General features: G+C 39.3%; 6 protein-coding genes across 20 annotated transcripts in view; 3 read left to right on the top strand and 3 right to left on the bottom strand.

Annotated features, from left to right (window-relative positions):
* fdxacb1 (ferredoxin-fold anticodon binding domain containing 1) overlaps positions 1–790 on the bottom strand; it is a 5,695-nt gene extending 4,905 nt beyond the window's left edge. Inside the window, exons 1-3 of one of the 2 annotated variants that reach the window (XM_024266268.2) lie at positions 667–790; positions 359–561; positions 119–275 (exon numbers count right to left, since the gene is read on the bottom strand). In XM_024266268.2, coding sequence (XP_024122036.1) covers positions 119–275; positions 359–521 — 320 coding nt within the window. In that variant the 5' untranslated portion in view covers positions 522–561; positions 667–790. Of the gene's footprint in view, positions 1–118; positions 276–358 lie in introns of both variants that reach the window. The other variant, XM_036215305.1, reaches the window with a different exon arrangement.
* si:dkey-71l1.1 (uncharacterized protein LOC569883 homolog) overlaps positions 1–12,497 on the top strand; it is a 20,110-nt gene extending 7,613 nt beyond the window's left edge. The window contains exons 1-13 of one of the 6 annotated variants that reach the window (XR_004949092.1): positions 919–1,396; positions 1,499–1,698; positions 1,831–1,898; positions 1,975–2,067; positions 2,381–2,482; positions 3,544–3,649; positions 3,726–3,848; positions 3,950–4,026; positions 5,116–5,218; positions 5,292–5,404; positions 7,894–8,033; positions 9,164–9,270; positions 12,362–12,497. Coding sequence is in view for 5 of the 6 variants with exons in the window: in XM_024266272.2 (XP_024122040.1) it covers positions 1,515–1,698; positions 1,831–1,898; positions 1,975–2,067; positions 2,381–2,482; positions 3,544–3,649; positions 3,726–3,848; positions 3,950–4,026; positions 5,116–5,218; positions 5,292–5,404; positions 7,894–8,097 (1,173 nt within the window). In the remaining variant the exon portion in view is untranslated. Of the gene's footprint in view, positions 1–918; positions 1,397–1,498; positions 1,699–1,830; positions 1,899–1,974; positions 2,068–2,380; positions 2,483–3,543; positions 3,650–3,725; positions 3,849–3,949; positions 4,027–5,115; positions 5,219–5,291; positions 5,405–7,893; positions 8,215–9,163; positions 9,351–12,361 lie in introns of those variants that run through there. The other 5 variants (XM_036215307.1, XM_024266270.2, XM_024266271.2 and 2 more) reach the window with 5 other exon arrangements.
* Positions 8,550–12,607, bottom strand: bicdl2 (BICD family like cargo adaptor 2). Its single transcript, XM_024266274.2, has 7 exons — positions 12,335–12,607; positions 11,140–11,355; positions 10,899–11,015; positions 9,817–9,963; positions 9,345–9,491; positions 9,122–9,196; positions 8,550–8,775 (listed from the first exon to the last, which is right to left on the bottom strand). The coding sequence occupies exons 1-7, from the start codon at positions 12,572–12,574 to the stop codon at positions 8,689–8,691; spliced, it is 1,029 nt and encodes a 342-aa protein (XP_024122042.1). The 5' UTR covers positions 12,575–12,607; the 3' UTR covers positions 8,550–8,688.
* A 1,308-nt stretch (positions 12,608–13,915) lies between these two features.
* Positions 13,916–16,090, top strand: mia (MIA SH3 domain containing). The gene is made up of 4 exons (XM_024266275.2): positions 13,916–14,523; positions 14,645–14,778; positions 15,708–15,818; positions 15,963–16,090. Exons 1-4 carry the CDS (start codon positions 14,397–14,399, stop codon positions 15,984–15,986), a joined length of 396 nt encoding a protein of 131 aa, XP_024122043.1. The 5' UTR covers positions 13,916–14,396; the 3' UTR covers positions 15,987–16,090.
* Positions 16,091–18,859: 2,769 nt separating this feature from the next.
* On the bottom strand, positions 18,860–21,627 carry LOC112142748 (alpha-crystallin B chain). The gene is made up of 3 exons (XM_024266309.2): positions 19,450–21,627; positions 19,236–19,358; positions 18,860–19,169 (listed from the first exon to the last, which is right to left on the bottom strand). Exons 1-3 carry the CDS (start codon positions 19,627–19,629, stop codon positions 18,987–18,989), a joined length of 486 nt encoding a protein of 161 aa, XP_024122077.2. The 5' UTR covers positions 19,630–21,627; the 3' UTR covers positions 18,860–18,986.
* A 45-nt stretch (positions 21,628–21,672) lies between these two features.
* The window catches only part of LOC112142743 (cilia- and flagella-associated protein 54), a 24,140-nt gene continuing 20,477 nt past the window's right edge, over positions 21,673–25,335 (top strand). For 8 of the 9 annotated variants that reach the window (XM_024266294.2, XM_024266298.2, XM_024266293.2 and 5 more), the window contains exons 1-7: positions 21,673–21,888; positions 22,298–22,403; positions 22,547–22,696; positions 22,776–22,941; positions 24,234–24,292; positions 24,434–24,577; positions 24,755–24,868. In XM_024266294.2, coding sequence (XP_024122062.1) covers positions 21,761–21,888; positions 22,298–22,403; positions 22,547–22,696; positions 22,776–22,941; positions 24,234–24,292; positions 24,434–24,577; positions 24,755–24,868 — 867 coding nt within the window. In that variant the 5' untranslated portion in view covers positions 21,673–21,760. The remainder of the gene's footprint in view (positions 21,889–22,297; positions 22,404–22,546; positions 22,697–22,775; positions 22,942–24,233; positions 24,293–24,433; positions 24,578–24,754; positions 24,869–25,335) is intronic. The other variant, XM_024266299.2, reaches the window with a different exon arrangement.

Here is a 25,335-nt window from a genome sequence, read left to right as displayed (position 1 = left end):
TTGTAGACAACTGAAGGGATCCGATAATGATCAGATTTCCATTTTTAAATAAACGGGTATGAGTGACGTCACGCCCCGCTTCGACCAGTGACATTATTATAAGTGTATATTGTCTCACCTGAGGAAGAAGTTTCTGAGCAGCTCCTTGTTCTTCTTCACGCCGCTTTTCCTCCCGCAGTGTGGAAAGTTGAAGAGGACGCGGTCGAACAGCCGCCCCCGCAGCGCCGGACACTCCTCCAGCCGCGTGCAGTCCACCTCAAACAGCACACTCCCCCCTGAAGAGCACGCGTCGGAGAAAAAAGGAGGTCACGAGGAGGCGGTAGCTGGCTCGTTATGGAGCGCGCGGACCCACACGCACCTGACTCCGTGATGCTGCTGATGTTGCTGGCTGCTCCTTCAAAGAGCAGCACCTCCTCCTGACGCTGCGGACAAGTGGCCGTGACTTTCTCCATCTCGCAAAGGGAGGCGGAGAAGGAGAAATTCCCCTCTCCGACTAACAGTATCGTCCTTGAATGCAACATGGTCGACCCCAACCTGAAGTCCTAAAACATTTCCCCAAACCTACATTTCCCAAAAAGCACAGTTAAATTCTGTACCGCTCCTTAAACGGGAACCTAAGGTACCCAGAAGTCTTTTTTAGATTATTTTTGTAAAGAAGTTACCAACCTCCGTGGCTCAGTTTGTCTCCAAAATCGTCGCTACTCAGAGAGCGAAGGAGCCGAGGAGGAGACCCGGCGACCTGCATCCGACAAATCAACACGGTGGTGTGAAGGTGTCACACACAAAACAGTCCGATGCGAAACACCGTGCTAGGAACGTTATGTCCCCCTTTCAAATTCCCAAATGCACCCAAAAATATATATCTTCAACGTGAACTTTAAAGATTAAATGTGACTAAATAGTGCGTGTATTTTATGTGAATATTGCTCGGTAAATGTTGGGATTGTTATTGCGAGACTGCCGGGAACCGCGCGCGCGCGGCGCGTGACGTCCTGAAGAGGGAGCCGTTGCCAGCATCCTTCCAAGCTCAGCATCACTTTCAGCCCATCATCCTCCCACCTGAGCCGGTACTTTTGGTTAAACGGAAGTGTCCCGGTTGTGTTTGCGATGCGGGGGGGATTTGAGAGCAGCAGGGACCTCTCGGTATCTGGTTCGGAGGAGGTGGTAAACCGTTCCGTCCGTGTTGTTAGTGGCTGCAGATGCTAAGGTCATGCTAGCTAAGGGATTTACATGACGTGAACGCATCCTAATGTTCTCCATTTGAGCTAAAAGATGCTTTTTGGGTCTAAATATGTTGTACAAAAGAATTGAACTGTGTGCATAAAGAAATATTTTATTTTAGTGTGTCACTTTTGACCCCAACTTGTCTGAAAAAGCTCCCCTGACCTCCAGGGAAGTAAGTTTCTGACCATTTCTTCTTCATGTTATAGTGAAATTAATCAATTTTCTTCATTTTAAAGCAGTTAAATGATGCTGGGTTTTTGTTTGTGTCCTGCAGGAAGCCTCACGCCCACATGGGCAGTGTTTTGGCTTTGTCGTCCAATCCAGGCCATCAGAACTGGCCTTTCTCCACAGAACCCCCCCTGTCCCGCTGGGACACACACCCTGCTCACTGGGACAGTCCTCCCCGCTGGGAGAGGAAAGATGGACGCCTCCCCAACCCTGGCAGCTTCCACTCCCTCCACAGGAGTTGCAAAGGTATCTTAATTGAAGTGATGGCTGAGCATTGACTCAAAGAGGTCGTAAAGCTACGTCATACATGTTCTAAGTTTTTTTTAATCATATTAAATTTGTATGTTTTTGAAAAACTCTTTTCTCATCCTGCTTTAGACGTGTTTCCCCATCAGATTGAAGGTGTTAAGATGATCATCAACAAAACCTTAAGCAGCTTCTTCAAGGTAACTTTTATTTTTCCGTCGTTGTGCATTTTTTTTTAAACATGGCTGTTTTGATGACTGTCTTCACTGCATCCAGGTGAGCCACAGCGTCCACCTCAGTGCCGTAAGTCCTTCCTACTATCGCTTCCACGTGGAGCACTTGCAGTCGGATGACTACAGCAAGGACAAGGTTAGTCTGTTTCAGGAGAGACCCACTTCGATAAAAAATAGTGTTTTTGGTGTTTTTAACATGTTTTTATGTCATGTTTCTCATGATGGAGGACATATATATATATATATATATATATATATATGTAAAATAGGTTTAAAATAGCATTTCTGAGTCTTTCTTTATTCTAATAGTTGCCAATCAGGATCAAATAAAAAAAAATCTGCAGAAACGATGTCCTAGAAAACAACAGGTTCAAAAGATAATCAGAGTTGGTCTTAAAACAGCCTTAAAGTGTCAGTCAGAAACGTGTTTGCCGCTGTTATCCTTGCAGGAGGCGCCGGCACTGATCGGTGAGATGGACTCATCGGGGAGTTTGAACGCTCACGCTCTGTTGCACCTTACCGAGCGGGTTCGAGCCAGAACTGTGTTTCAGGTCAGCACCAAAATAAATCCCGATCGGTGACATCTGCAAAGTAGGATTTCAAACGTTTTAAGGCTATAAAACTTAATACACTTTTCTCAGACAGACTTCACACTTTTCTTTGAAACAATCAAACTTTTTCCATAAAAAAATGTAAATGTGGAAAGCTGAACACATTCTGCACAGGAGACACTGCACGCTGGAGGTTGATCAGCAGTGCCTTACAGCCAATCAGAGCACAGAACATAATACACTGTAAAACATTAAAAAAAAATGCAAAATTGCACTGAAAGGGTGAAATTGCAGATCCAGAACTTAAAAGTTCTCCATTAAAAAAAAAATCTGTATTTTAACGCAATTCAGACACACTTTTTTCTTTTTTTAAAACTGCAAATACGAAGTAAAAATGTTTAAATATGAGCATTTTAAAAGTTTATTTATGAATCAAGTGTGTTCTGACCATGAAAACTTAGAGGATTTATAAAATAAAAAAAAAATAAATGTTTTCATATGACAAATCATTCAAACATAATGCATTGTGGTTTATATTCACCGATCTAGCGAGTATTAAAGCCCACTAGAATTCTGGGAAATTTCCAGGACACTGTACTTTGGAATTGGAGATTTGAGCGCCCTGATAAAATGACAAACGTCTGTGGTGCAATTAGTAGTTAGTAGGGATGCAATGATTCACTTTCCCCCTATATTTGGTTTAAACCTTGATTTTTTTAGTCACACTTGATTTGATTTATGCTTTGTATTACAAAAATAAAAAGCTAAATATTTAGAAAAAAATATTTTTTAATTAGCTAATTAGCGAGTATAATTGAACTTATACTTATAATAAGCCTGGTGTAAACTAATAAAACAATAAACAATGAATTATTTTTAAATTTAGTAGAACTATTGTTTGACACTTTCAACATAGACATGTATGCAGTAGAAACGCAAGGATTCACTTTTCCCACGATTCAGTTCAATCATACATTGTTCGGTATTAGACAAAGACTTGAGGTATTCCTAGAAGTGTAGTAGTGGCGTCGTGCTAGTCTTTCCTGTTGATGCGTTCACAGACTCAGCAGTCCCAGTTTGTGACCTGGCAGTTTGAAACCGAGTACAGAGGCAGCGACTTCACGGCTGCCGTGACCGTGGCCAACCCTGACATCCTCAGGGAGTCAGGTAAAGTATTGTGTGTTCTGTGGCTTTTCGGTGTCATAATAAAATTCTCATTTTCATATTTTTCTTATGTGTGCAGTCATTCTTGTGGCACACTTTCTACAGAGCGTTTCCTCTGGACTTGTTCTGGGCGGCGAGCTGGTCTACCATCGAGGCCGAGCAGAAGAAGGAGGAATTCTGACTCTGGCTGGACAATATTCAAGTACAGTTTTATTAAAGATCTGTTCACAAAATATTAAATATTAATTAATTTTTAAAACATTTGGCATCAATGTTTACATCTGTGTTTATGTCGGCATGCAGGACCAAACTGGGTTGCGACGCTCAACGCCGGTAAAGGCGGTGCTCACGCCAGCTACTATCACCGAGCCAACAAGCAGGTCAGCCAGCACTGCAGAACTCCATGAGCAGAGCCTTTTAACCCTTCAAAAACCCACTCCAACTGTATTGTTTTCTATCATAAAATTATTCCCAGCGATCTTTTATTTAAGTTTCTAGCCAAAAATAAAAATCATTTGTTGTTTTTTTAATACATGTTTTATGCACAGCTGCAGTAGCTCATTAGAAATAACATTTTGAGTTATTAAAACAGAGCAAATTCTGTTTGGATACTCAGGCACAAGCATATAGCCTCAAGCTAACATTAGCGGTGCAAAAATAACGCCGATCCATCCAGTTGTGCCGTTCTGAGCCAGGATCCGAATTCACTACATCACAAGTGTTGAAGGCTCATCATGCCTCACAAACGTAAGCGTGAGCGGGGTGCGCACAGGGGGAGAGGAGACAGCCACGCCCACTTCAGTTGCTGCATCATCAGTTTGAGCTTTTTTTAGCATCCAGATTTCCACGATTTGAATTAAGAAATACTCAGAAACGCAGTTTTGACTCAACTCAGCTTTATTTAGAAAGTACTTTAAAAAAAAGCAAACAGATAAAAAACCAAGTGCTGAATACAAAACACAACAACACTAAAGTGAGGTAAAAACACAAAAAAAAAACACAATAAAAGCAATAAAAATACTAAATAAGCAAAAAAAGCAATTGAATAGCAATAAAACAACAGTTTTAATAGTAAACAATTAAATAGAGGTCCTCTTTAATGAGAAAAATGCTACAAGAACATGTTAAAAACACAAAAAACAACCATTTTCATCAGAATGGGTCTTTAAAAAACATCAAGGAATATAAATTATTTTTACTTATAAAAGTCCATATTGATTCACGAAATGTAGGGATTAAAATACTTTAGATGTTTACTTTTTTAATGTAAGAATTTATTATTGTAGTGGCTAATATTCCCTTTTTTCTGTTGAATTACTAGTAATCTAAAATTTTTATTATTCTTATTTAATTTAAGATATAATGTTTTTGGAAATAAAATGCGAAAAAAATAAAATCTTTGCTTCTCTGGTCATGATTGTGAATTCGTAAATAAAGGGAAATGCTAACTTCCTGTTTGTTTTTGCCAGATCCAAGTCGGGGTGGAGTTTGAAGCCACTACCAGGACACAGGAAACCACCACCTCATTCGGGTACCAAATGGAACTCCCCGAGGCCAACATGGTCTTCAGAGGTAGCCGTTTGGTTGTTTTGCAACTGCACTAAATCTGTAGCTCCGAGCTCACCTTTTTGTCGTTTTTATGCAGGTATGATAAACAGTCGGTGCATAATCGGAGGTGTACTAGAGAAGCGCTTGTTGCCGCTGCCTGCCACCCTCATCATGGGGGCTTTCGTAAATCACAGAGGAGACAAGCTGCAGGTGGGCCTCGGCGTCACCGTGGGATAAGTAATCCAACCAGGACCTCCCAGAACATTTCTAGTTTAACTCAGTGCATCTCAGCTACCGACCTACCTCTGACCACGGATGTTTTCTGGACGACAGAGGACCGCCCCACCTGCTGGAGGGTTCAGAACATTCAGAATCTGCGTGGAGGAGTGTTGAAATTAGAATCTTCTGCTTAACTGAGACTGGAAACGCTTTTATACTCCTGGTTGTTAAGGAAAAGGAATTCTAAAAGGACTAAAAAGCTTTTCGGGTTACAACACACTGACTAGGATGGAATGCTTTATTGTTCTGCAACAAATTTACAAAGGTGATGATAAAAAAACGTAAACAGTAAAAATATTTATGCCCAATGGAACAAACGGCAGAACTTAAATGCTGCAGTTGGTTCAGTCAAAGGTTTTAAGAGCCAAAAGAACTAAATTACAAAATTAAAAAGAAACTGCTTTCTATAAAACCAACCTGTGTGCAGCTTTTTCCATTCTGCCGTTTGTGTCCCTATTTAACCCCTGAAATGTGTGGCACTGAATGGATTTGAATGTAAAGAGAAATCTTCTGTTTTAAATTAACTTTATTAAATACATTCTGTTAAACAGTTTGTCCTTTGGCAAATAATTCAGTCTTAACCACTGAACCAATCGTCTTCTAGCGTTCTACGGTTTGATCGGTGTGTCTCACACATTGACTGTTTATGAGAACTGGACTGAGTGATTCCTCCCCCTAGTGATCCAAACCGGAATAACCGTTAGTTTTTCTTTCTAATGCTATTTTTTTTACAACACTTTCTTCTGAAGTGCAAGTTATTTCAGGTTATAAAGAGGCCAATTAGATGTCTTAATAAAAGTAAGTGGTTGTCATAGAAACGATGACTCGGACCAATCAGTGGTTTCTGACGTCTGGTTCTGGCAGCGTCCGTATCAAAAAAATTGTGACAGAATTTACTCCTTCTGTTTAGAGACTGTAATAAACTGTTTTCAATGGGTGATGTCACATTTGCTTTGTCCAGTTCTCATATACAGTCAATGGTCTTACAAGCTCCAGTACCTGACTCTTCTCCAAGAATTGCTGGAGACTAAAACAAAGTTATAAAATGATTGTGCAGAGACCAGAAAGAGCAGAAATGAAATTCACTTAAACATCTCCCTCTTTTTTGTTTTCATCATTAATTCAGCAGCTAAACACTTTTAAAACTGAGGCTGTGTCCGACGTCCCTCACTACTCCTTAACCTTTCAAAGACCATACACTGCGGGACTATCAAGTGCCCCTCATTTTATGCAATTCAGACTGCAGAGGCTTAAAACAGCCTACAGTTTTTTTTTTTTTTACTGTTTTTAAACTTAAAAAAAAAAAAGAAATAACATGCTAACGAAATCGTCATTAAAAATCGTCAAAAAAAAAAAAGAGTAGGTTGTATTGGACTTCCATACACATGTTCACTACCAGTACTTTTTTCTTTTAAAGCCAAATTTGATGTCACCCTTTTTTCGAAGTAAAATGCAAATAAATAAGAACATTTTACAAAGATTAGTTATGAATTTACAGTGTTTTTTTAATGAAGATTTTTGATGATTTATAGCCTAAACGACAAATTGTTCAAACGCAATGCATTGTGGTCTATATTTGCCAGACGAGTGAGGTCGATGCATGTCGCTCCCCAATCTGTATCAGAAACCTGATCAGGTGTACAGCATCATTTCTTTATGACAGTCTGAGCCATTCAAACACTAAATAACTTCATATTCTTCAACAGTTCTTAGAAGAATTACAGCTAAATGCATCACTATGAGGATCATGCCGTCCTGACTCGTTACTTTTTTCTTTTTTCTGCATTTAACAACATAAAAATAAATGTTTCTATTATTGTAAATATTTTAAGACGTACTTATTGGCCTTAACAGCTCAAATGGTAAGTGGCGTAGAGTGCTTCGACTGCAGAAGTAGACGCACTTTGTGCATGCGTGGTACCAATCAGGTAGCTGTTACAAATCAGGTAGTTTATCGCAGAGACTTTTGTGAAATTTTGGAATTGTAGTGCATTAACCGGGGAGTAGTGAAGGATTTCGGACACAACCTGTGTCTTAATGACCTTTGACCTCTTCATTAACAATAACTGACTACATAAGATGGTCTAGAGAAGCTAGCAAACATAAGCCTGATGGGGATAGAAGATTTCATTCCAGCTTCTGCAACAGGGTCCTCCTTGTTGCACCGTCTGCCGCCGGACATCCTCCTCAGCCCCAAGGCCGTAAAAAATGCTGCACCTTTAATGTAAAGTCTGCAACCATTTAAACATTCTGTACATGTATATTCATGTGAATATAATCTAACGCTGCTGATGCCGACATCTGGTCCTGGTGTCCATCACCTGCAGATCCCAACTGCCGAGGAGAAGCTCCTCCTCCTCGCCGTCTTGTTAAATGTCCTTGAAGAAAGAAAAGAAGTTCTTCCCCGTGTCTTTCTTCAGCCTCAGGGATTTACTCCTCTGGAGTCCAAAGGCGCCGTTTCTGTCCTGCCGGGGCTCCTCATGCTGCGCCACCTGCTGACTGATCACGTGCCGCATGTCCTCCTGGGGAGAAGCCGCAGGAAAACAGGAGGATCAGTCCAGTTAAGAAGATCCACGGGGGGGTTTGGATTCCACACACCCACCTGCCAGGCATCCAGCTCTTGAGACATCACCACCTTCTGCTTGATCGTGTTGAGAAGCTGCTGAGTCAGCGTCTCTTTTTCTTGGCGCACTGTGGCCAGCTCGCTTTCGAGGGATCTAGAAGATCATTAATAATTAAATAAATTCAGTTTGTGCTTGTGTTTAAGTTTAGACACATTTGAGAGACTGGTAAATGCAACAAAAAGTGTCTCAATGTCGCAATTTGAGCCAAAGGAGCAAAAATAGCTAATAGAAGGCACAAACTTTGACCTCCATTAAAATAATAATGTTTTAGTTTGATTTTTATCAAATCACTTTCTTTTTTAGAATTTTTTTCAAAACACAATCAGACATTAATATATGAACATTTTTAAGACAGAGCTGAATATTTAATGAGGGTGTCCTCAATTCTTCACATGACATATTAAGTTTAAATCAAATTTAAAGCATGTTTTCGTCCATATTCCAAGCTATTTCTTAAACTTATGATTACCAAAACACTCCCCACATCAGCTTCTGTCAAATTTTAGAACCCTTTGTGGCCCACAAGTCAAAATGTTTGCTCCCCTTGAATAAATCAATCTTTTAGTGATCATTTAGTTTATAGTAACATTTTCACCTGTAACTTGGCTTCTCAGGGCCGCCTTGGGAAGACTTGAGCTCATCCCTCAAACTCTCCAGTTCTTCCTGTTGAGACTGGATCTAGAAAAACAAGATCTTCAGTTGGATTGACATAGAACTTATTTAAGAAAATTTTTTTTCTTAGAGCGGAAAAAACTAGCATATTTTTATTCCAGTAATTGTCGAGCTATAGTTCAACATCCATAATATAAGAAACAGTGAAAAACCTTTTTGATTATACCTGTATTTCTAATGTGAAAGCAAATCTGTCTATTTTTTAAAAATCAGAACAAAATACGATTTTACTCTTGACAATAAAGTTAATATCTAAACTTTTTTCATTGCTTTAGTTGTAGAATTTAAGAGACATTTCCCACACACTTATGGAATAAAAACTCATTTCAAATGTGTGTGCAGAGGAACAGACCTTCTCTTTCAGGGCTTGTATTTCCTCATCTCTTGCTTGCAGGACAGTGGAGTGAGCCAGCAGAGCCTCTTTTGCCTGATTATCAGGAGAAAAACAAAACCAAACAAATGACTTTTGACGTCAGTGGGGACACACCAACACCCGAGCAGGTAAATGAGGTCATCAGTGCGGATGTTTTTAGGTTGAGGACACCGGTTAGTACCCATGAGGCGTTTGTGAGTACCTGTGACTGCTGAATTTCACTGAGCAGAGACAAAGGTTGTGTGTGTGCACTGTCCAGAACGCCGTCCTCTCCCAGGCTCAGAGCTTTTTCTTGCAGAGAACGATTCAAGGTGCGCAATTCAAACACCACCCCTTGCTCCTGCTCTATCTATGTGCACAGACAACAAACTGTGAGAGGTAATCGCGTGCAAACACTCGAAGCTCTGTTAGGTTTATTTGAAAAAGAGAAAACTGCTAAACATCACTCCCGATGGTTGTAGCCACAACTAATTTCCAGAATTTGACCCTAAAAAAAGGCTTTTCCAATGGAGAGAAAATAGTGTCACCACAATTTTTGCGTGCGTAATTCTTGATTTGTGCGTGACACTATTTTTTCTCCGTACTTCCACTCGTTTAAGTGGAAGCTCCTGTTAATCGGTCCTGTTAGTAATGGATGTTCTATGAGAGACGCAGCTCTCAGCAGGTCACCTGACCTCGGCCTCCTTGTCGCTCAGTCTGCTCTGCAGCTCCAGCACTCGCTCCTTCAGTCCATCCCTCTCCAGGCGCAGCCTCTGGCTGTCCTCCTGCCATGATTTCAGCTGCGTCTCCATGTGTGACAGCCGCTCCTTCAGCACCCTGTTCTGTGTCACCGAAAAACAAAAATTCACAGTTGTTCAAGAAGAAATACGATCTCAAAGACCCACTTTGATCACCTTTTGATCTATTTTAAAATTGTTCCCAGTGGTGTTTTAATTATGATTGTGCCATTTTTAACCAATATAAAAAAATCTGTCATTTACTAGGACAGTTTCTGCAGAGCAGCAAGAGTTCATTGGTTCTGGGTTGTGGTCGGGACTATTGGCGACTGTTGAAGACCCTATTGGTGAGAGCTCTCTATTTACATGCTTTCCCACTAGCTTACAGCCCCCGCCACCCCCAACCTTACATTACGGCTGCAATGAAATTGGTAAGCAAATTTTGGAGCCATCCCGCCGTACAGTTTTGAGGCAGATAACAGCTCAGATGAGGAAAACATAGACATACATGGATTTGTTGTTGTTTTCTACGTCACAAATAAGCTCTGTTACAAACAGCATTTTTTTTCTTCTGCTTCTCCAGTGACTTGAATAAGGAAATACTCAGAAATGCAATTTTAATCTTAATTTTCATTATATGTGTCCTCCATCATAAGCTCAATCCCACACAAACATGTTAAAACAGAAGTTTCTTCTGAGGCGGTCTTTAATTTAAAATATTCCATCTATTTTTGTTTTATTTTGGGATGGGTAAAAACTGTTTTCTTTGATGAAAATGTACTTTAGTGTAGGCTACACTGTTAATGACTGCCTAATGAATGTTTTTCAGCTAAAAGGTCTGTTTTTTTATCATTATTTTGTCCCAAAATAGCATCTAAACTCAATTTTTAGATTTGAAACTTGTATTTTCATGTGTATAGAATAGCAGAAAAACTTTGTTCACTTGAAACATCTTTATGGTCTGTAAGAGTTCATTTTTTGTTGTATTTGTCTACAAAATAAAAGCCTGCCTTTATTAGTGGCTTATGAAAACAGATTACCTCTGCTTGCCAGTTCTCTAACTGTGTGAGGCTGATGTTCCGGCTGAAAGAGGACTCCTCCATCTCCTCTCTGAGGGAGCGCAGCTCCGTCCTCAAGGAGTGCTCCAGGGTGACAGCCTGCAGAGTGACATAGGAGGCTGTCAAACCCGTTTGCCTGCATTGCTTTTGATCCGAGTGATTATGACGTGACTCATCCCGCAGACGGGACGTTTTTAGCTGTTCTCTGACGGAATGAGCTCACCTCAGCCAGCTGCTCCACTAGTCTCTGGTTATGGGAGGCTAGCTGAGTCATCTGCTCAGTTTCATCTTTCCGCCGCTCACGCCCTTCATTCAGGTGTTTCTTCAGCTCTGCTCGAACTGCGGCGAGGTCCGTCATCAGCTCCGCCTCCCTCTGTCCAGAATCCAGCTCCCTCATCTCCAGCTTCCTCTGTAGAACATGCTTCTCCTGCTGTACAGCCTGAGACATAACAGCCCCTTTAATGGTTTGAGTAAAGACTGAACTTCACCTTTGACATTCTCAAAGTGAATTTCAAATTCAAGTTTTAAAAATGTTTCAACAAAGCTTGAAAAAAATGTGACATCATAAAGGAGCTTAATGAAGATCAGCAGCTTAAACAAGCTCCCAATATGAGGATAGATAGAAAACCAGTTGGTGATTTCCTGTTTTCATGTGAAGTTAGCACAACATTGCTGTAATCCAGGATATGGGAAGGGTGTCCCCCTTGACACAAAGGTTTCTGCCCAACACAGAAACTTCTTTTTTTTTTTTTTTTTTCCTTCTCAAGGTTTGGTTTTAGGTTTTAGGCAACATTTACCTTCAGGCGTTTTTAACTAAGTAATGAAATATTCATTGACTTGCTGTATATAGGTTTAGCATTGTTCAAATAAAAGTTTTCTTTCTGCATTGTGCGGGAAAATGTGAAAATTGCTCAATTTTACACTTTGCCACAAAGTGGCCGCCAAACCGTAGGTCCTGCAGACATCCCATAATGTTTTCAAAATTTGATTTGGATATCCTCGACATGCAGATTTTAGTTTTGTTTGTGGATTTTGCAGTATTTCTCTTATTTGGCTTAACAGTTTGAGGCCACGTTGATTTTTTGACAGTTTCAAACTCTGTGATGTCATTACGTTTCGAGGGGAGTTGTTCCCTATTTTTCATCTTAGTGCATGGAAATTTTTGTGAGGTTTTGAGAATGTGGCAGGGGTGAAGTTTTTGCTCAAAGGTGAAGCAAGAAAGAAGAATTGCGAAAACAATATGGTCATTGCCGTCCGTGATGCATTCCTCTTTCTTTTGAAAACGTAATAGATACTATGGAACAATAATTAACGACTGACATTTAGGTTTAGGGTTTTTTTTGGATTTGTAATAGTTTTTAAAAAAGCTGGACATGCCTTGTCCTCAATGTCGAAGGCAGAACTTGCCTCATCCTCACCTCCAAGTCCCTCTCCCTCTGCTCCAGAGATGCTGCCAGCTCCTCGTTCTTCTCCAATAAGGCCTGGCCCAGTTCTGCAGCCAGGATAAGATCCGTCTCCATCCCTCCTCCACTGTCAACGTTCTCCGGTGAGGATGAAGGAAGACCAAAGGAGAGGGACCGCGGAGAACCCGAGGACAGAGGAAAGAACGAGTCCTCCATGGTGGGTGAGGGAAGGCTGGCCTTCCTTAGGGGGAACATCACCGACGTTTCTGAAGTCAGGCGGGAAACATCACCCCCAGTCCTGTCAAACAGATGATTGATTGATAAAGAGGAAACCAGAAAATGTTCTCAGCATGGTTAGATGTCATCACAAGCAAAATGGATCATTAATGATTTGTGATATCTTTTGCTTGCCCAAAAAAAAAATATGCATTTAAAAAAAACAGTGTTTTTGATGGCCAAAACATAGTTTTTTACTACGTTTTTCCTGGTGATTTATAATATATTTTGCTTGCCATAAAAATGTGCATTTAAAAATGGACTTTATAGTGGCCAAAGATTCATTGTGTATTGCTTTTTTCCTAGTAATTTTTGATACATTTTGGCTGTCATAAAAAAGTGCATAAAAACTACATTTTTGATAGCCAAATATCATTGTTTACCGCCTTTTTTCCTGGTGATTTGTAATGTCCTTTGATTGCCATAAAAATGTGCATTTAAAAAAATTGTTTGTGATGCCCTAAAGACCGTTGTGTACTACATTTTTCCTGGTGATTTATGATATCATTTTGTTGCATAAAAACGTGGATTTTTACAAAATTGTTTTTGATGGTCAAAACCCCTTTGTTTTTCCTGATGATTCTTTCGCTTCCCGTATATCTTTGTAGTCTATATTCAGTCTTTGTATTCCACAGTATTCCAGATGGAAGAGCGCAACCTCTGATATTCTGAAGCTCAGATCTTCTTCTCTGCACATGTGAGTCTGTAGAACACAATGTACTGCAAGTGACCCATAAAACCTTTAAAGAAGAGTTCTTTCAAAAGTAATCCAATCTAAATACGCCTATGCAGACGCTTTGTCTGGCAGACCTTTGGTTACTTGGACCGAAATACCGGCTCCTGTCTCCTCATTGTTCCATTCCCCTCCCTAAATTCCGCAGGCAATGTGGAATTCTTCATAACACAACTAAGTCTTCAAAGTTCCTGGAAAAAGTCGTGGAATTTTTGTTCTAATTTTTCAGCACCGTCACTTCCTGTACAGTAAGTAAAGTTGGCGTCACAAATAGGCTGTGTATTCCCAAACCTCAAATTAAGTTTTTATATAAAAATAAACCAGAAAATAATGAGTTTCAGTTACTGAAACAGATGCCTTTATGTGAGCTATCATCTCTGCTGCTGTTAAGTCGCTTCATATATAGAAATGTCATTAGAATGACCTCATTTTTATCATGAGGATTTAAATATCTTTTTCATTTTCTGATATAAAACATGACAGAATATAATCAACAGGCTACTGGATGAAGAATAGTATCTTTCTTACCTGAGAGTTCCCAACTAACTGAGGCCAACAGGTAGAGCCTTCCTGTTTGTCAAGTGTGCGTTTGTGTATCAGCCTGTGTGTGTGTGTGGGAGGTGTTTGTGCAATAGAGGCCCGGCTGGTTTCCTTGGCTGTGAACATGTAAATCCAGCGTGTGAGCCCGCCTCCACCTGAGAAACAGGAAGAGGACAGACAGGTGATGAGAGCGGAGGAGGAGCTGCTCAGGCACCTGCTGTGGCCAAACTCAGAACCACACAGGACCGGATGGGTCCACAAAAATGAGCTCCTCGCTGGTCTAGTAGAGACAGAAAGACCCGAGGAGACAGACTCGGCTCTGTCTGAATTCAACCGGCCCCCTCCTCTTCCTCATTCCGTCATCCTGTTTACCTGCTTGAAGGGTTTCAATGGAGCTCTGTGTGAGTGAGGGGGCAGGGACAGCCGCTGCAGCTTCAACTCCGGCTGAAAGTTTCCACTCAGACTGAAGCCAGTGAAAGAGGACCTTTCCAAATAGTTATAAAAAGTTTTCTTTTGCCGTCAGGTGAAATGGGTAAAATGGCCCATAGACTCAAAATATCTCTTTTTCTGTGGCTTCTGTTGGGTATTTGTGAGGCTGGAAGGCAGATGTCTAAACTTTCCAACAAGAAACTCTGTGCTGACTCTGAATGCAGCCGTAAGTAGCAAACGTTTATTATTTTCAGCCCTCCTGGAAGAAAATTACTTTTTTCAAATGACATAAAGCAGACATTTTTGTGTGTATAAAGAGCACTAAACATTGCAATGTTCCTGTTCAGATCCCATTTTGATGGCCCGAGCAACACAGGACTACTACCCTGCAGACTGCAGGTTCATCCCCATTCGACAGGGACAGCTTGTTTACGTCTATTCCATGCTGAAAGACAGAGGGAACCTTTTCTGGGCTGGCAGCGTGAGTATTTATATATATAAAACAGATTTAAAGCATCAGTATGTGATGTTAATGCAATGTTTGAATAAAAACTGAGCTGTATTCACACATTTTTACCATGAGTTTGTAGTTTTTTTATTGGTGAGCCTTTTTTTTCTTCATTAGCATCCAGAATTAAACTTGTAGTCTCATATGAAGGGTTATCTAATGTTTTGTTTATTATTTATATGCTAATTGAGTCAAAAATACATCAGAAGTAATCAAAGTGTTTATTTTTTTCCTTACAATGTGATGTATGGAAATACTTGGAAATGGGAAATCAATGATAAATAGCTTCCATTTAGATTACCGACAGTAAAAGGGATATGCCTCTTGGTGGAAAGCCAAAAAGTAACTTGCAGAGAACAGAGTAGGCTTTTATTGTTTGTGACATAACGCTTTCTAGAAAGCTGAAATATTAAAGAGCCTGAAAATGCATCATCTTGATTAGTTCCAATGCAGCCTGAAGAATTTTTAAAGCATTTAAGTTATTTTTTGTGTACATCTTTAATTTACAAATTAATATTTTATGTTGTGTGAATGAAACACTTTTTTATTTGTTCTTTATGAAAATGTTTTCCAACTTTCCGTGATGCTTGTCCATCCATCTGTTGTCTGAACCCAATAAATTCCTTTCAGGGTTGCTGGAGCCTATACTAACTGTTGGGTAAAGGCGTGGCTAAACAAGTTTTTCCCAAGGTCTAGTGATCAATGTACACTATAAATATATATTATTTCACACAGATTTTTTTGTTATCCTTACAGATGATACTAAATTTCTCCCTTAAGCTTTCTGTAAAGCCCCAAACTAAACAAAGTGATCACGTTCATCATTATGAGGACAAAGCCTGTAAAATGATCGCACCATGTACCTGTGCAGGACTTGTTAAGTCGCATAATTTCCCCTGCAGGTGCAAGACTCTTATTACGGGGAACAGGAAGCTCGCATCGGTCACTTTCCCAGCAGTGTGGTGGAGGAGCTGCAGCCTCTGATGCCCGCCAACACTGAAGTTAAAACTACTGTAGGTGGAAAAAAAACCACACGATTCTCTACAAATACACACATTCACACACATGTATCAGCATGCATTTGGTGCACATAATAGCAAACACTTTATTGTGCAACCATTTTCAATTCTACTTTTTGTTTTTTTTTTCTTTTTCAGAAGTGGGACTTCTACTGCAACTGATCCAGTCACTGCAAAGGATGATTTCAACTCTAACACAAAGACAGCCTTTGATTTAGCTTACATTCATTTCATTCTGTAAAAATGATAAACAACATCAAAAGGTGTTAAATTCTTCTTTTTTATTCTGATCAGAATAATAAAACTTATAGAGTGGGTCGAAAAAGTATTTAGTCAGTCACCAATTGTGCAAATTCTCCCACTAAAAAAAGATGAGAGGCCTGTAATTTTCATCATAGACACATCTCAACTATGAGAAACCAAATTAAAAAAGAAAAAGTCCAGAAAATGTCTGATTTTTAAAGAAATTATTTGCAAATTGTGGTGGAAAGTAAGTATTTGGTTAGTAACATAAGTTCAACTCAAATATTTGTTATACGACAAGTCAAACATTTTCTGTAAGTCTTCACAAGGTTTTCACAAACTTTTGCTGGTATTTTGGTCCATTCCTCCATGCAGATCTGCTCTAGAGCTGGCCAAATATTTTTATGTCCCACTGTCTATATAAAAATACTCCTCAGTTTTCTGTTTTAAATTAAGTAGAGTCCTAGATTAAATGTTGCAAATTAGCAACATACGACAAGAAATGGTTACATAATCCAAAACTACAAGTTGGCACACTTGTTGATGAGCACCAGTTTTGTAAACCACAAAAGGATATTCGTCATTGCAGAATGCGGATAGTTTTCATCAGCAGGATTTCAATCAGGAAATGCTTGAATGTCTTTCATGTTGATCACAGCAAGTTAGGTAAGCAGTCATTATCGACACTAGGATCCTGTTAACACTTTTATAAATAGTTACTAAAAGCACACATCTGTTGACTGTTTTTCTTTTTCTCTGACAAAATTATTGTGCTCATAAATTACCAATAATTGATTGAGCATCATAAAAATATCATCACAAGAATTTTTAAAAGTGTTCCTTATTGAAAATTGACCTTAAATATGTTTTGCTGGCTAAAACCATTTAATCTTTTAAAAATAAAAAATATGATCATGACTAACTAACCAGGTGAAGAAATATGAGGATATGAAATAAATGTTGATCCTTGCATTGATCCATACATTGGAAGTTAGCTGCATCTTTTTATCATTTTTTTTATGTTAAATTAGATTTTAAAAATTGTAATTTTAGAGATCCTGAGTACAATGTTGTATACAATGAGGGTATTTCAAGATCCAATACCATGAAAATTCATGTTTTAACATGTTCTTGTGGCATTTTTCTGATGACGGAGGACAAATATAAATAAAGTTAAGATCAAACATGTATTTCAGAGCATTTTTTATTCAAAACATTGTGAATACGGAGCAGATGAAAAAAATTGTGTTTCAAAAAGATTCTAGTTGTGACGTAGAAAATATGGTTGCTGGACCACAAGCTTCCTGCTCCACTTCATTCGGATTCTTCCACTTCTAAACTAATAGATCTTTTTATGTTTTTTTTTTATTTTTATTATGCCTAAAAACAACAAAATTATAATTAAAAGACCACTGGGAACGCATTTACCATTGATCAGAAGGTAATTAGAGTGAATCTTTGATTTGTTTCATAAAAAAATCAAACCACCTGACAATGACACATTGGAATGGATCAATTAGAAATGTTAATTGCATCAAGGGTGATGGTTTGCATAAGACATAAGCAGCTGCTACTTCTTTTGAACTAACCAGATTTGCATCATCATGACTGGAGCCATGGAGATGCACACTAATAGGAATAATAGAGGGAGCAGGAAGCAGCTGGGTGATTGCAAAAACAGACAGTGGGTGTGACAGACTAAAGGGATGACAAAACAGAAGATCAAGCAACAGGCTAAACCCACAAACAACTCCTGAGTGAAAAACAGGGTTCAACTAAGAGAAGAAAACAGAGATTTGATTCTCACAAAAACAGTTGGATCTGATTTAGCTTTTTAATGCTACCCTCCAACATGACATAACCATTTGAAAACAAACTAATCATGAGAAATTGTGTGTTATAGAGCGAATCCTTTGTAACAAGCCACATTCTGAAAGATTAAGCAAGATGTGGCTTATTTTATTCATCAAAAAAATAATTTACTTCACAAAACTACAAACCTTTGAGGCCATTTTATTGTATTTTAAGCTCATTTGTCTACTGTTATGTGTGTACATGTAGAAAGGAGTTCTTCTTCCCTGTATATTTTGTATTTATTTTATGCTGCTACAACAGAGATTAACAAAGTTAACCTTAATTCAAAGACCTTTTCAAACTTATATCAGTCTGAAATAAGTAAAAATAAAAGAAAATGAAAAAAGACGAAATAAAATAATCTGCTTTTAACCATTTTTTTATTGTTTTCTTTGCTAATGTCAGAAGGTTGCTGTCAGGGTTACAGTCATTTTTAACCCACAAGTACAAATGCACCGTGCATCCAGCACATTCACACTATCATTAGCAGCTCAGAAGTCGTGAACAAGACGCCCGGTGATGGAGGTTGTCTTCACCTGTCGTTTCTCATCCAGCTGACAGTGTTGCTGCAGCTCACCTGGTCCCAGGTCCTTCTGTGGCTTTTTAACTTTTTTGTTACAAACTAAAACTGACCCTACATAAAACTTCCACACACACAGACGGACCTAGGATCTTCTCACAGAGCTCAGTTGGTGTCTTGTAAAGTTTGCTTCAGGCATTTTTGTCATCATCAGAGCAAATCTGGAGTTTTTTTTTGTGGTTTAAATCTCACAAAAAATGCTTTTTTTGGTAAAACTAAGCACAAGTTAAATTCTGGAATGTCATAAATGATAGATATGTTTGACTTTCTGTAAATCTGAAAGATTCTTAGTGCTTTAAATCGTCCCTGTGTGTTATTAAAAACACAAATTCACGGTGAGTCTGACTCTGTTGCCATGGTTTCCAGTATTTAGACCCCTGACCTCTGTGAGAGCTGTTACAGTAACATAACAGGTTAAATATAATGTAAGAAAAGCACTTGGGTTAGTAGTTGAAGAGACTCGAGGTCTGGAGTCTGCTCTCCTTCTACTTCTGTGTTCCGTCATCACAGGAGATGGGAATGCTGCGCTCCTGTCCTTGAGAGGAGCGAGGCGCCGTGATGGTCAGCACGCCATCGAAGGAGAGGTTGGAGGTAACATCGGCCCCCGTCACACCGAATGGGAGCCTGTACTTTCTCAGGAACTCTCTGGACACAAAGCCGTGGTCGTCCTGGAACAGAGAGAGGTCGGCACGTCAGAAAGGGGCTCCGTCTTTTGGTTGCTCCTCCGAACCCACCTGTCTGCCTTCGTGCTTCCCGTGAACAGTGATGAACTCGTCAGAGACGTTGACGGACAGCTCATCGGGGGAGAAGTGCTTCACGTCCAGGTAAATCACATAGCGGTCCTTCTCCAGGCGCATCTGTATGGAGAGGACAGCAGGTCGGATCCTTAAGCTACTGATCAATCAAGGTCAGCTCAGGTAGAATGAGAAGGCATGAATAACAGTTTACCTCAGTGAGACCGTTCTCAGGCCAGTTGACCCAGCGCATGAAGGACGGGCGTATCCATGGAAATGACCAGGAGAAGGGCCACATCATTGGCCAGTCAATGAGTGGTTCTCCCAAGGAGAGGTCAGCGAAGCGGCTGGACAGGGGCCGGCGGTACCAGGGGTACTGAATAGGAATGTCCATGGTGAGATGAAAGGCAGTGCTGGAGAGTGAGCAGAGCTGAAGTCTGGTCTGAGATCGGTGCTGCAGGTTCTCCTCTGCTGCTTTTTATATTTGTGTTTCCCTCCCAGCCCCCTGTCCCCGTCTGTGACCCCGGCATTTCGCTCTGGGCGATGCCAACAGGAGGATCGTCCTCCAACAATGATGTCAACTGTTTGTCCCTCCATCGCAGTCATTGTTCAGCCCATCTGACAGGGCCTGCTTGTCCGCCTTCCTCTGTGTAAGCCCACGACTCTCCTTTTCCTCTCAGTCATGAGGGCATGCTGGCTGGGAATACTGCTGATGCCCCCATGGCTCACGCCCCAGGAAATGCCCCTGTCTGATGTGTGGATGACTCTGTGAGCATTTGATTCAGGAATGGCTGACAGGGCACTCGCCTGCTGGGCTCCGACTGCCAGCAGCTTTAGGTTTTGGGTGTCCTGGATGTGTGGCTCAGTGAGTATGAATGGGGCTGCATTAAATGGCACGCCAAGTGCATGTCATTTTGCTCTGGGCTCGGATTTAAAACCCAAATCTTCCCCACTGGGTTTGCCAACCAGATTTCCTTCCATCATGCACGTCACATAGGATTTGTGCTCCAAATGTTCATCACATTGAGTCACCCACTGACCATCCCAGAATAGTTGTGTAAACACTTTTGCTTCATCATCCAGACAAATTTAAGCAAGACTAGGTGAACTTTTCCACAGAAGTGATGCCTTGTATCACTTAACATGATATTTAGCACATTTGTCACATTTTTCCACAGATGCAGAGCAAGGTCAGTGCAGGCTTGGAAGCCGTTACCATGACAATGCATTGCACCGTGTATTCAATCTGCGTCTTGTCAAAAACGATTTAAACAGAAAATAAGATTTAATTAATTTAATATTTATTTCTATGATAAGTGACCATAATAAAGTGGGATAATGCCCTTTGAGGCGTCCTTTATCAGAAATTAATTGACTTTGTTGAAGCAACATGATCAGGCCTCTTTGAACGAAAGATTTCTTTCAACAAACATCTCATTGGAAATTATTGGAAATAAAAAAAAAAATTAGACTAACATAAAAAAATTTCTAACTTGTCTGAAAGAAAAGAATATTATCTAATGTGACAATTTGACAAATCCTAATCAAAAGCTAAAAATAAAATGAAAATTAAAAAATGGATTGCATTGAAACAATAGTAAAATTAAAAATGCTACAAAATATATGAATAAAAGACAAGAACGGCCATGTCTGCTTATGTTTTTAGACTTGTTTTCCATTTAGGAAACATGACTCTTTAAAACTTTTGTGATTCTTCATTTCCATATCATCATTTTGTGTAGTTTAAATAAATGTTACGCCATAAGGAGTATTTGATAATTCTTTTTTTATTTTCTAAGGAATCTAACATTCAACCAATATTTAATGACACAACATTTTTTTTAAGGTTTTAAGGTTCTGACAAAGTTATTTTTTGTTTTTTTGTTTGTTTGTTTGTTTGTTTGTTTTTTTTTCAACTTTTTTGATTAAAGTCTAAGTATGAATACAGATGTTGTCTAAAATGTAAAATAAAATGATAAGAACAAACAACTGGGTGGGTTAATTATATAAATACATGCAAAGATTCACACATATGGATTGTTTCGAGAGTCTTTCTATTAGAGGAGGGTGATATTAATTTGATCTATTGATTTACATCTTTAAAGAATAAAAAACATGATATTTATGTTTAAATTTTCATTTTTGAATATAGAATTTTTGAAGCATTATTTTTTTTTTTATAAATCATATAATAGTACTACTAAGAATTGCATTTTCACATCTTAGCAACCCACGCTCTCTATTAGCCTAAAGGAAAAAAACATAAAACAACAAAATAATGACTTTTTTCAGGATTCAGTGTGTTGTAATTCTAATAAATATTTGATGTTGGTAAATGTATTATTTAGTTACTTTTACTAACATGACTTTCAGAGGCCAGCTGGACAGTGACTTATAGAAAACGTTCTAAAAGCTTACGCAGGAAGTTCGACTCTTACTTCCGGTTGGCGCAGCGTCATTACCATAGCAACAGAACGCTTGTGGTTTCGCTGTTTTGTCACATCGGAGCAAAAACTCCTATAGACATGAACTTTCCAGCTTCGCATTACGGTGATCTTGATGATAGGAATCCCGTCCTCATCGCTTTCAGACGGGACATCAAGTCGTTGGTGTCGTTGATGAAACGTCCGGATGGTGGCGCACAGGTGAAAGGGTGAGACGTTCCAGGCCAAAACTTTTAAGAATTCTAACATTTGTAGTAAATAGGAAACAAATGTCTGAAAACGATATGAACAAAAGTGGAATTCATCTAGAAGTGAATTTTCTGTTTTTGCTCTCTTTTTTTTCCGTGTTTTTACGACAAGTATGAAGCAGAACGCTAAATTTCAGTGTGCGCATGCGTAGTTGTGTCCCTCTCATTGTGTAAGCAAGGAGTGACTATAGTACATAATCATTATACTACTACTATAATTATAATAATTTTGATTTTTATAATTATATACAGTCCAATAATTATACAAACTCATTATATAATTATACTCTAATACAGGAGTCCCTCTTTAACCTCACCTTACCTTTACAATCTTTTTTTGTTTAAATCCTTATTTATCTTTCTTTTGAAGGGTCAGGCTTCTTGTGGAGATTTGGAAACAGTACAAACACAGACTTCCAGCAAAGTGCTACCAGGATCAGATGCTGCAGACTGCAGACTTCCTGTCTGAAATTAAGGTTATAAAATGTTGTTTCTGAGCATTACTGTGTCCTGCTGTTCACTTTTAGAAACTCAGTCAACAGCCCAAACAGATTTTTCAGGGTAAAATTTAACTGAACCTTCTTGTTTTGGTAGTAATTACTTTGCTGTCTCTCAACAGATGCATGAGGTTGCTCTGTGGCAGGGCTACAGCCTGCACTTACAGCAGTTCAGCTCAGAGGAAATCACAGACATCAGTGATTTGGAGCACTTCCACGCCTGTTTCTTCCCTGAAGGCCTTGATGTGGACCAAGATGTTGTTTCCATGAAGGTACACTGTAACAAACCAAACAAATGGTGGTTTGCAGAGTTTGCAATAATAGCATGTCTGCATATATGTGTGTGCCAAGGTCCGTGCGATGCTTGGCTGTGCCCTCTGTACTTTTGAGCTGGAGAAGAAACACGGCGTCCTGAAGCAGAAGGGACTCTGCAAACTCCTGCGTGTGTTGAGCTTCATAAGGATCATGATGCAGGCCTTCCAGCAGCATGACCACCTCTCCTGGCACATATACAACGGTATATATTCATGGTTTAGATTAAAAAAGGTAAAAAATCAGGACTGCTGTGTTGAACTGAAATCAAGAAAAGCTGCTCACCCTTTATAAGACATAATGAGACATATGAAACTAAAAATATTAAGTTTCTACTGAAAGGATAACTCGAAGAAATTCCATTTAACCGCCATTTCATGAACTTCTTTGGTACAATGATGTATCCTGGGCTTTATATGGAATGTTAAATGTAAAATCCTCTTTTTAACATTTGTCAAAATTTTGTTTTGTTGTTAAAATTAAAAACAAAAGAACTGTCTCGTGCCCCTCACTCCCGTCTTATGCCTCTGCCATCCTGGTGAGAGCTTTAAATGACAAATTCATGAATTAAAAAAAGGTGTTGGTTTTATCCCCTTAGCAACCATTTTATTTTTTGGTCATCTGAGGTTGACAAACAGTTCTATGTAATTTATAGAAGAATCTGCAAAAGTAAATTTTTGGATTTCCTTGGCAACAGAGTTTTTTTTTTTGGCAATTACGTCCACATCCCTAATGCGATTATACCCTATGTCATATAGTTTAGTTCTGCTGGAGCCAACGATTCATCCATTCAATTTTCACAATTTTTTGGCTAAAAATGTGCAAGAAACAAATTAACGCTACATTTGTGATCTCACCATGCTAATGTCATTCAAAATCTACAACTTTTAATTCCAATATTTTTTCCCAATAAGATTCCCAACAATATGTGAAGAGTTACGCAGCAATAGATTGAAATTTGTTTCAATTTGTTTCAATTTGAAGCTGGTACTAAAAATGATTTATTTGAAAATTAGAGATGACAGCCTTTTCTCGAGGTCAAAGGTCAATGAAGTGGTTGTGGTTGTAGACTAAATCTAGAGGTGTGTGTCAAGTTTTCAAGTTTAATATCGCTTAAACATTTTTTTTCATATTGTCCAAAAATTGGAAAATGGTCAAATTTCACACTTTGGCACAAAATTAACCATAGATCCCGTGGCCATCCCATAATAATTTCAAAGCTTCCTTTGAAAAGCCCCAGCACCTGTGTTTGTTTTAGTTAGTGGATTTAGAAATAGTTATTTTTGAGTTCCTTAACAAATTTTGGCTTCAGTTTCTCCTTCTATGACTTTAACATTCTATGTCAAAGATATATTTTCTGTGGGTACTTTGAAACCATGACTTTGGGAAATGTGAGTAAAAAATTCACTCCAGAATATCATCAAAATATTCTGCAAATCAGAGTCAAGTTGCTTCCTGGTTATAACAATATTTTATAAAAGATCTTTTCTCGTCCAGGCTCGTCACTCATTTACAACATCTGCCGTTACCTGATGACTATGAACTGCAGTGCAGAGGTACTTTTTTTTTCTTTTGTCTTTCAAAGCCTTGTCAGACCTCGCTGCTCTTTCATGTGTGAGGCGCTCTGCAGGGTGGGGCACGCTGTTGTGTGGAAGTCTGCGTCACTTTGTGACGTCGGCCTTTGTGCTTCTCTTCAGGCCTTGGAGTATCTTCTGTGGGCAAGCATCAGCGTGGAGTTGTCTGTCCCCCTGATGACGGCCAAATATCTGCCTCTGAGCGTCACTCTGTACTGTGCTGGCTGCTACTGTTACTATGACAACCAGGCTGCGGCGCAAGCAGAGGTGAGAAGTCGTTAATGCATGTCAAAACAGAGTGATAAGATTTTATCAATCAATACATGGACTCGGTTTATTACAGCTGGACAATGCACAAAAAGCTTAACCAACAAACTGAAAGACTAATGAAAAAACATTTTAGGTAGACTGTGAATATAAATATGTAATTTTTAATACTTTCAGGAATTTGCCAGGAGAGCTCTGGGAAAAATTAATGAACGAGCAGAAGAGGAGGAGCAGAGTGACACTGCCACCAGCACGGAGGCTCAGAGAGCTTATAAAGAAGCTTCTATCAAGGCACTGACGCTTTTGAATATGGTTCCATCCTTTTAATTTTTTTAACGTTAATTCCTTTTACTCCTACGCTAACAATTTTTTAAGATTAAAATCAAGGGTGTCCAAAGAAGGCCAGATTTGGTCCAATGAAAATCTGCTGGATCTTACATTCCTTTAACCCTTATAATAGCATTAAATGTAAATTCTCCTGCGACGGACTGGCGACCTGTCCAGGGTGTACCCCGCCTTCGCCCATCAGTTGCCGGGATAGGCTCCAGCACCCCCGCGACCCTAAAAGGGAAGAAGCGGTCAGAAAAATGGATGGATGGATGTAAATTCTTTTTTGCTTTGGGATACCTCTCATTTTTTCACATTGAACAGAAATACATTTAAATACAACTTCACCAAAATGACTGGGAATTTCTGATTTGAGTACCAGATGGTGTAATGTAATTTAGCCAATCACAATCAATAAATTACAGTTCTTA

This window comes from Oryzias melastigma, linkage group LG14 (genome assembly GCF_002922805.2).
Source record: "Oryzias melastigma strain HK-1 linkage group LG14, ASM292280v2, whole genome shotgun sequence".
NCBI classification, from domain to species: Eukaryota; Metazoa; Chordata; class Actinopteri; order Beloniformes; family Adrianichthyidae; genus Oryzias; species Oryzias melastigma.
The sequence above is the reverse complement of the archived record's forward strand: the minus strand, read 5'-3'. Positions and strand labels throughout refer to the sequence as shown.

Bases quoted from the DNA above. Each gene is read 5' to 3' on its own strand.
- bicdl2 (XM_024266274.2), bottom strand. From the start codon at position 12,574: ATGTTCCCCCTAAGGAAGGCCAGCCTTCCCTCACCCACCATGGAGGAC. The intron at 9,197-9,344 runs GTACTCACAAAC...CCTGATAATCAG, and splicing joins GTGAAATTCAGCAGTCACAG to GCAAAAGAGGCTCTGCTGGC. The intron at 8,776-9,121 runs GTCTGTTCCTCT...TTGTTTTTCTAG, and splicing joins TACAAGCCCTGAAAGAGAAG to ATCCAGTCTCAACAGGAAGA.
- LOC112142748 (XM_024266309.2), bottom strand. From the start codon at position 19,629: ATGGACATTCCTATTCAGTACCCCTGGTACCGCCGGCCCCTGTCCAGC. The intron at 19,359-19,449 runs GTAAACTGTTAT...CTCTCCATACAG, and splicing joins CTGAGAACGGTCTCACTGAG to ATGCGCCTGGAGAAGGACCG. The intron at 19,170-19,235 runs GTGGGTTCGGAG...TCTCTGTTCCAG, and splicing joins GGAAGCACGAAGGCAGACAG to GACGACCACGGCTTTGTGTC.
- mia (XM_024266275.2), top strand. From the start codon at position 14,397: ATGGGTAAAATGGCCCATAGACTCAAAATATCTCTTTTTCTGTGGCTT. The intron at 14,524-14,644 runs GTAAGTAGCAAA...GTTCCTGTTCAG, and splicing joins TGCTGACTCTGAATGCAGCC to ATCCCATTTTGATGGCCCGA. The intron at 15,819-15,962 runs GTAGGTGGAAAA...TTTCTTTTTCAG, and splicing joins ACACTGAAGTTAAAACTACT to AAGTGGGACTTCTACTGCAA.